The 9,887-nt window shown below is 43.9% G+C and overlaps 1 protein-coding gene across 1 annotated transcript in view; it reads left to right on the top strand.

The window, feature by feature from the left end:
* The window catches only part of TRMT10B (tRNA methyltransferase 10B), a 36,648-nt gene that overhangs the window by 14,232 nt on the left and 12,529 nt on the right, over nt 1-9,887 (top strand). The window contains exon 3 of the mRNA XM_018571727.1: nt 9,427-9,630. Coding sequence (XP_018427229.1) covers nt 9,427-9,630 — 204 coding nt within the window. The remainder of the gene's footprint in view (nt 1-9,426; nt 9,631-9,887) is intronic.

Below are 9,887 nucleotides of genomic sequence, written 5' to 3'. Positions count from 1 at the left end.
GAAGGATGGGACATTACTCGCCTGGATTGATTACAGGGGCTTGAACAAGATAACGGTCCTTAATAATCATTGCCTCTTATTATGGAACTGTTTAAAAGAATTCAAGGGCACACACTTTTTCTAAGTTGGATTTCAGGGGGGTCAACAATTTAGAGAGAATTTATCACGTTCAATATTTAAGATTGCCAAGGCATTCAACTTCAGAAACACATGTGTTTTTTTCAAGAATTCATGAACAATGTTTTCCTTAATTTTGAAGGAAAATATGTAATCATTTATTTATATGCTATTGTTATCTTCTCCTGCTCATTCTCTAAACACGTCAAGCATGTCCACCTTGTTAATTGTTAGACTTTGAGAACTCTTTGTATGTTAAGCTGTTCAAATAGCTCAGAAGTTTCATTCTTGGGCTATCTTGTCTCAGGGATGACCATGGATCCAGCCAAAGTCCAGGCCATTCTGCAATGGTCTCATCTTTCTAAAGGCCCTGCAGTGGTTTATTGAAATCGCTTACAACTATAGGAAATTTATAAAGAATTATTCTGTCAATATTTTTCTCCCCTTACTGCAGTCACTAAAAAAAAGCGGTGTATGTGGCCAACTGGACTCCAGAAGCTATGTCGGCTTTTAAAGCTTTACGGTGGCTTTTACCACTGCTCCAGTCTGCACCTTTACTGATCCTACTCTACCTTTTGTGGTTGAGGTTGTTGTCTCTGACATGGGAGCTGGGTAAGTCTTAAGTACTCGTCATGACAATCTTCTTCCTCATGTGCAATTTTTTAAGGAATTTTTCTCCTGCTGAGGTTAATTATGCCATTGGTAACAGAGAGCTCCTGGTGGTCAATTGGGCCTTGGAAGAATGGCAGCACTGGTTGGAGGGGGCACACCTTTCATTTATAACATATACCGACCATGAAAACCTTGAGTATACCTAGACAGCCAAAAGACCCAACTCCAGACAAGCCCGTTGGTCACTCTTCACATGCTTTCACCTACAAATTGTTTATCTACCCACAGCCAAGAACACCAAGGCTGATGCCCTCTCTTGAAGTTTTGAACCGTTTTGAGGAAACCCGAAAACAATTTTGGAAACTCCTATGAAGTCTGTGCACATTCTAAATCTCCCATGACCAGGCCCACTGGCTACTTATTACCTCTACTTATTCCAGCTTGCCCGTGGACTCAACTTGCCATGGATTTTATTGTAGATCTCCCTCCATCCCAGGGTAACACCGCCATCTGGGTCATTGTTGAATGTTTAAGTAAGATGGCACATTTTGTTCCCCTGTCCAAGCTCCCCACAGCCAGTCAGCTCTCTTTATTCTTTATCAAAGACATTTTCAGGATCCATTGCTTTCTATTTAATATTGTCTCTAATTTGTGTTGAGGATCTGGAAAGGCCTCTGTTCCATGCGCAATATCAATCTCTCCTGTTTGTCTGCATGCCTATGCCAGCCGAATGGCCAGACCAAACACACCAACCAACCCTTGGCTGGAAGATGCTTTGTCCCTAAAAATCAGAACAGGCTCATTTTCTACCTTGGGCTGAGTTTGCAGATAATAATCAGACTCATTTGTCCACTGGCTGCTCTCTCTTCTGCTGTGTCTGCAGCCTACATCCCAGAACAACCTGTCTTCCACTACTTTACAGGATGAATTAACTGTACAGAAATGTGCTCAAATTTGGGCCAAGGTTCACAATAGTCTTGCCTCTGCCATCGCAACACATAAAACTGCCATCAATCACCATTGAGTGCATCCTTCTTGTTTCAAAGTAGGTCAGTACATCAGGCTTTCCAACAGTAAAGTTCCTTCTCAAAAGCTGGCTCCCAGAGTCATTAGTCCATACAGAATCATCCGGAGGATTAACCCAGTCTCCTTTAATGTCCAGTTGTCTCAGAGTCTGTGGGTGCCCAATGCTTTTCACATATCCTTATTCAAGCCACCTTATCCACATACAGTGCCTTCTGCTCATCATCTGTTGTTGGTTCATGAACAAGAAGAATTTGCCGCTGCTAAAATGATTAACTGCAGAAGAATCAGAAACTCTTTTGACACCTGGGAACCAGCCGCCAATTTGATTCTGATACTTTAGTCAAAGCCTTCCATTGCTTACACCTTGCCAAACTTGCTCTAAATGGTGCTGTGCCCCCTCCTCAAGGAGAATGTAATATAAAGACTTACCTTTTCTGACAGCCTACCTTCAGTTTCCCTGCCTTCAGTCATCCTGCATCCCATGCTGGTGGCACTTTCGTTGACCTAAGTTGCTTCATCACTCAGCATCCTGTTGCCCGGGCTACACAGTCGCACCTATGGCTCACCCTCTCTTCTACTCATTGACCACACTTTCCGGAATCCTGGCAGTAAGGCTGTGGACTCACTCTACCTACTCCTCCCTACATGCCTGCTAGCAGTCTATCGTCAGTTGGCTACTAATTTAACCCTTGCACTGCCACTGACATAAAGGTTACTGCGGACAAGAACTGCTTCCCACTGGCCAGGTCATTAAACCCTTACATTGGCTGCATTCGCTTCTGCTATAAGCGCATGGTCGCTTCAGCAATCATAAACTTATAGCAGAACGGTGTCCTAGACTCTGCTGCTTAAAGAATAACTGCGATCAGCGGATGACAAAACAAAACTAAAGAAAAAAATAAACAGTGTTGGCTAGACATACACTTAAACCCTATATAAAACAGATTTGGGACAAAACATACTAGCTGAATTGTGACTCTAGATAGGCAAGATACATTTTTCAACACTTGCTGTTATCGTCTTTATACTGTGGCTTATTCTTTATTACATATTTTGGCTTTGCAATCTCTATTGCCATCTAGTGGCAAAAATTGAATAAAAGGTTTTCCTGTTGGTAGCTTCATTTGTAAATTGAAATGGAACAAGCAAAAGTTTCAACACATGATAGCTTATGCTTTTCTGATAATCAACATATCTCTTTCAAATGTTCCATTGCATTGGGTACATGTTATCAAATTCAGTGTAACTAAATACGAATGGAAACTGGTGAACCCTAGGAGAGACAACACTGGCGGGGTATGCTGTACGTACAGTATATGTAAAGCCTTTAAAGCAGAAGTGTGTAGATAACATATAGCAGAGAATAGAATGTGAAATCATGTGGAATGTAAAATATACAGCAAATTGTAGAGTGTGGGGAAACGTGCAAGGAATATACATTCCAGTGTACAGAGTTGAACAGCATGCACTTCTTAGTGTATTTAACTTTTAAATACAATCAATTTCTATGTAAGCTGATAACCAAACCATACAATCACTGTCATCCAGTTACTTCAGGTTATCAATAAGCATTACTGGTATACTGTATTTGTAGTCATTATTTTATTGTAAAGCTGGCAATTGAAAAATCAACTTTTGTTGAATGGAGGGGTACCAACTTGGCCACACACTGGTCAGTAGGTAGAAATGTGACCAGTTTATGGCCAGCTTTAGTCAGATTAATTAATAAAACAGGAGCCCTGGAAGTATGTCAGTTTTAACAGTAAAAACATTAAACACCATAGCCCCCTCCCAGAGCTAATTAGCTTAGCATGCTGGCTTGCCTCTGCATAGCAAGGGACTGGCAACTGTGCAGCCCCCTGATAACTGATTACCAGCCAACACACGCCTCAGCATTAGGGGGGTGCCTTGAGAAGGGGTTTCCCCAAAAAACACCCTAGCTAGATGCTGACAGGATGCCTCCCATGGGGAGTAAGTTGGTAGTCGATTCCTCCACAGTGAACTGGTTTTAGGGTTCTCATGGACCCCTGACCAGTTCGACAGGGTGTGCAGGTAAAAAAAATACACATATTTTGAAAACGTCTTTAATGTTCTATTTCTAACCAATATTTGCCTCCAGCATTGTCCAGAGGTGTCCAGCTGTGCCCTTCCAGTGTTGGCAGGCAAAAGGAAAGAGTAGTAGTACAGGTGTGACCTTTCTCACACACTTTTTGAGCACTTCAGAGTTTTTAGTGCTGTGAACAGTTTTAAGTGCACAGGGAATTCAGGAGAATGACATGACAGTGATAATGTTTTTATGCAACAGGGACAAAGACAGGGAACAAGGATATTTGATTATGTATATGAATTAGGGTTGCCACCTGTACGGGATTCACCCGGACAGTCCGGGTTTTGAATGCTGTGTCCGGGTTTCATGGCAGCAGAAACCCGGACACAAGATGTCAGGCAGACAGGGGCAACCAAAATTAAGATAGGGGCTACTGGCCCCCCACTGAAAATAGTCTGGACTGTGAAATTTACATATGAATGGGTGGCACTATTTATTTATGAATAGCCGCGATTCATTTGTCCCAAAAAATGTCTGCGCTTCGCTAGTGTTCGGGTTTCGCTTGAAGAAAAGGTGGCAACCCTAATATGAATATTGGTTTTACAATGTTGTCATATGTACAGAGCAGTTTAATGTATAGAGTTAATACCTATTTTTTTGTGCAGTTGTGGTGTTTTGTGGGTTAACACCCATTGTTGGGGCGAAGTTCCTATAAATGGCTACACTGGGTTTACACTATATTATCTGTGATTAAGCCAAGTGTGCGTGAAACACATTAGAGATTTAGTCTGCGACATACGCTGTATGCAGATTGATGAAATACAGATTACACGTCGATCTTCAATTGATACAGGAGTGCCGCATTTTCTTATAGTTAGTGTATTTTGTGGCTGGTTACAAGATGGTGGATTTGAGTGAAGTGACCAGGAGCAGCACCTTGTACATCCACTCACCCTGTAGCACTGACACTGCACCCCCATGTCTTCCTGCAATGCTGACAATGCACCCCAATTCCTAGTCACCCTGTAGCACTGACACTGAACTCTCTAACACTTAACTCCCCTCGCTGAACACCCTTCAATACTAACTTTACACTCTGTAAGGCTGTCGTCCAGCTCCCTTCATGCTGCAGCATCACTGACACTACATGGACAGTGAACCAGGTCCCCTCACCCTGAACCCCTAAGTCAGAGTTCTGCACTGACACTGCAATACCCCCTCATCTAAGTCCCATCACCAAGCACCCTGTACCGGTGTTCGGCCCCTTTCACTCAGGCTTTCCAATCAGATCTGCCTGTCAGTTTTTCAGCCCGATCTAAAGGGACAGACATCCGTTTATGTCCAGTTACCCCTGGCTCTGACCAGGTCGGGAAAATCAAATGGATCAGATATCCGTATCGCTAGACCTGATCAGGGGTTCAAGGAGATCTATGGGGCAACCTTTTTAGCCCATAGTTCTCTTCAGGGTCATGGGAGGACATATACTGTGTCCTCCAGTGACACAAAACTCAGCGGGCTATTGCACGCTATATGCTGAGAGCGCAGGGCCGCTCCACAGCCGAGATGATCCCGACAATACTGTAGCGATCCACCCCGCTGGCTGATTGACAGCTGGCTCTGCCTACCTAGAGGCAGAACCAGCTGTGCCCACACCCTCCCACATCCTTTCCTCCAGTCAGCGCTGGAAGATCAGAGAGGGGAGGGGGGAATCCCTGTGGGGAGTGGTGACTGACAGTCACTGCTCTCTGCAGGAAGAGGATCAGGAAGTCAGAGATCGGCAGGTATGTGTTCGCTCACTTCCTGATCAATAGAGCCGACCTGTGACAGCTTCAGAGTCACAGGTCAGCTTGAATTATGGGGATGAGTGTTTTTCACTCACCCCATACTTCTGTAACCGGATGTAAATGGATGCCCGTCTGTTTAGATCCAGCTACCCATACACTTAAAGGAGAACTATGAGGTGAGTGATTTTCTAGTTTACTAGTTTGAGCCGATGTGTGGCAATTAAACTGTCACACGTCAGCTGCTGACTGGCGGGACGGACGGGGGAGGGCGCGGGTACAGCTGGCTCTGCCTCTAGATAGCTGGGTGGATCTCGACAGCAATGTCGGGATACGTCCCGGCTGCGGCGGTCTCAGTATACCACGAGCTGTAGCTCGCAATATACTGAGCTTTGGGTGACGGGAGGAAGCTAGTTTGTGTCCTCCCGTGACATTTAGGAGAACTATGGGGAAAACACTTACCACATAGTTCTCCTTTAAGCTCAACACACACCTTACAATATGATTGTACAACTTTCTTTACATCTACCAACAACTATGTTGTGTAAGGGCTTGCCTGATTGGATGTACATTAATTGTAGAGGCTAGGTAGGTGCTCATATTACATAGTTATGGTAGATCTAAAGTTGATTGTACAAAAATTGTATGGTCAGATTGGAATGTGTGTGGTGCTGACCATAAGATGGGTCCGGTAATGTCATTTTTTTCCTCCATCGCAAGACAGAGGGAAAAACTGCACGCGCACTGGCACACATCAGGCAGGGATGTGTGCAAGGGAAGAGGTCTTCCTCTAACCCTGCAGCCTCATGTCACCCTGTAACAGTGACACCCCAAGCCCCCCACCCCATTACCCAGCTTACCCATGAACCATGATTTCCCTGACACTGCATCCCCTATCATCCACCGAGGACTACCACATCACCCTTTACAGCTGACCCCTTACCCTGCATCTCCATGTCATCTCATAGTCCTCACGCTGCACCTTTCTCACTCCTCTCCTCCTACTTCAGCAATGGTCACAGTGCAACCACCCCTCACCCCCTGTAATACTGTCACTGCACATAACTCCGCAATGCTGACACTGATCCCCTGTGTGACAGATCAGCACCCACTTAAATCCTAAATTCCACATGCCGAACTGACCCTAACCAGGTAACAATGAAATGTGGCCTCCAAGGGCTCTCAGTTCCCTTTGTGTACGCCCCGTCCACTTCCTGCTCCTACACTGACTACTTCCGGGTCGCTCTGTAACCACGCTGGTTATGATTTCCTGGTTTGGAGCTTTGTGTGTTGTGTAATGATTACTGAAGATAAACTGTGAGTATAGTAATCGTGAGATCGTCATCCTGAGCATACACAACACGATGGTAGAGGAGAGACGCCCCCACCACCGATCACTGGTGTTAGTGTATGCACAGGCTCTCATGTGAACACTGTATGGAAACACAAAGGCTGATTGCCTGATGGATGCCATTGCTGATCTCCTTGAAAAGCCTAGTTTATTATAGTACCTGCCTTCCAGCTGTCCTTTCAGAACCAAATCCATCTGTCGCTCTTCACATTTTCTTTCTCTGGTCAGATGTGTATATATACAAGTAAAAATACTACCACCAGAGCTGATTTTTTTTTTCCATCAAACCTTCTGACTAGTATACTTATTTCACTCACTAGTATAAAAGAAAAGTAGTTAGGGGGAAGGGGGGGATTAATAAAAGTGTCTCAAACAAACTTTGTCTCAACTGGAGTGCAGTCAATCGGCTTTTACATTGATTGTTATTTTCGGAGAAAATGAAATACAGAAGCTGATTGGTTGCTATAGCACCCATTAGAATAGAACTCGTCTCAGACACTTTTATTTATTAATTCCTTCTGTGTTTAGCTGATAAGATTTTCATTCTTCTGTTCAGTAAGTGTTTTGGATATAAAAAAAAAAAAATGTCAGGAGTTAACCATGAGCCATCCGGAGCAATTTCTCAATTTTTGCATACGCATAATAAAATCTGAATTTAAAACCCCCAAACAATTATATATTTTCTGAAAGCAGAGGCCCTGTTACAATTGCAAACGCTAGTTGCAATTCTTAGGTCGCACTATATTTATGCAAATGTTTATCAAACCAATTTTTTAGGATAAAGTACACTAAAATAAATTTTACTACACAGAAAGTAACAGAATATAAAACCCAATTTTCTGGTAAAATATAAAAATTGGTGTTTTTTTGTGGTTTTTTTTTTAATATGTGACTTTCATTTTCCTAGGTTTTTTTTTTTACACTTAACTTTATTGCTATCGCATAGGGGGCTAACAATGTGATAGCACAGATACAGTGAGAGGTCCTCTTCATGGAGACGTCCCCTAATGTCGCCTAAGGACCTCAAAGAACCTGAAGAAGCACAGATCTGCTTCACCAGCTTCTTCTCCAGCTACAGCAGCCAGTGAAATGACAGAGTTACATCGGAATTAATGTCGTAGACATCACTTCCACATTCAGTGATCGGAGGAGAGATCAGCCGGTGGAATTGTGCTGATCTCGCTCTGATTGAAGTGAACAGACCCGCCTTCCCAGACCAGCTGGCAGAGGGAGAGGGAACGCACACTGCCCGGTACCATACAAGCAATAAGGCGGCTCTATAGCTGCCAGATATAGGCCAGTGATCTAAAAAAACATTGGCGCCACAGAATCAGTTTTAAAGCCAAGCAGCTAGCATTCTCAGAAGGAGGTCTGTCTCACCAGCAAGCCTGTGTTTCCTATTTTACCTCCATGTCAGCGCTGCTGCCTCCATCTGTCTCTTTGGCATTGAACACTTCTGGAATGGTGGGATGCTTGTGTCCCCCAATGCAAGCTGTTGTTCCTTCCTCTGAGTCTATAGTCACTGCTGGGTCCTGTTGTGATGTAGAGGTTGAAGAATGGGACCATAGCATGCATCCAGGAAGACCGATATCACACTTATTCGGTGCTGAATGCTGAAGTGACTGATGTAGTCAACAGCACTTAGAAGGGGAAGGAAACATGGGACTCTGGAAAGCTGAGTAGCCTTCCACTTCTAATGCAGGGCAGTGACATTTTGATATGTTTTTGGGACCTGACAGGGTCTCTCTAACGTGCATTCTTTTAAAGTAGAACTTAAGCACATACGTTTTTTTTAGTTTTGGATAGAGTAAAGGAGGATTAGAACCCCTGGCAGTTGTTTTTTTGCCATCTGTGTCCCATTGGGGGGATTTTTCTTCACTTCCTGTCTAATAACCACAACAGGAAATGAGTGGCAATCCCTCCAAAGAGAGGGAAATTCCTGGTGGTCAGTAGGATCAATAGAACTAGTGTCCCCTATGAAGATTTCCCATCTATTCCTATTCTGGTAACCACCCAAAATTTGGGATAGTCTTTCATGTTCTGTGATAATGGTCACTGGGAAAAATAGAGAACCTGACAGAAGTTCTAATCCCTCTCCACTCCATTCATGCGTGTAAGGCATGGATACAAAAGCAAATTCAAATATAGACTAGTGCTGATGTCCCTCACACCATACATGTTACAATCTGAACATACAATCAACTTTAGATTTTCCAAAACTATGTAATACGAGGACCTGTCTAATCTATCCATTCAAGTTGAATCCAATCAGGAGAGTCCTTCCACTACATAGTTGCTGGTAGGTCTAAATGTGGGGCGGCTTTAGGGTGCTACTGGGTAAATGTCACCCTTCGCTCAGACTAGAATTAGCCAACTTTATACATTGTTGCATGCTTGGGTTTGTCCAGCCATGTTTCAGTCATGTTTCAGATAGCACAGCTTTGTTATGTTTCATATAAACATAATGGCTTCTGTTTTTTTTACAATTCAAGGAGTCAGACGGAGCAGACATGATAAAATATACTGAAGCAAGGCTAATGGATGGTTTAGATCATAACAATACACTGGAGTTAGAAGAAAGGGATACAAAACTTAATGATGTGGACTCGTTATTGGAACATCTTACATTAATTCACATTGATCTGGAAGACAAATCATCTGCTTCAGTGTCTGAGGATAATGCGTCCTTCTGTTCGGTAAGTGTTTTGGATATTAAGGCGGACCTTAAGGCCTGGTTCACACCTGGGTGCCGGTCCCGGCCGCATCGGGCACAGCGGATCTCGGGACCCGGCAACGGCAGTGACAACTGCTAATACAAGCGATCGAACGTCTCTAGAGACGCCTGATCGCTTGAATGTAAAGCTCCCGGCCGGCCGTGTAATTACAGCGGCCGGCCGGGCAGCTGCTCGTCGGGCTCCACCGTCCTCTCGTCACAGACGAGTGGATTTTTCAA

This window comes from Nanorana parkeri, unplaced genomic scaffold (genome assembly GCF_000935625.1).
Source record: "Nanorana parkeri isolate BGI_ZX_2015 unplaced genomic scaffold, ASM93562v1 scaffold1822, whole genome shotgun sequence".
NCBI lineage: Eukaryota > Metazoa > Chordata > Amphibia > Anura > Dicroglossidae > Nanorana > Nanorana parkeri.
Note: the sequence above shows the minus strand (reverse complement) of the source record. Positions and strands in the feature narration are given on the sequence as shown.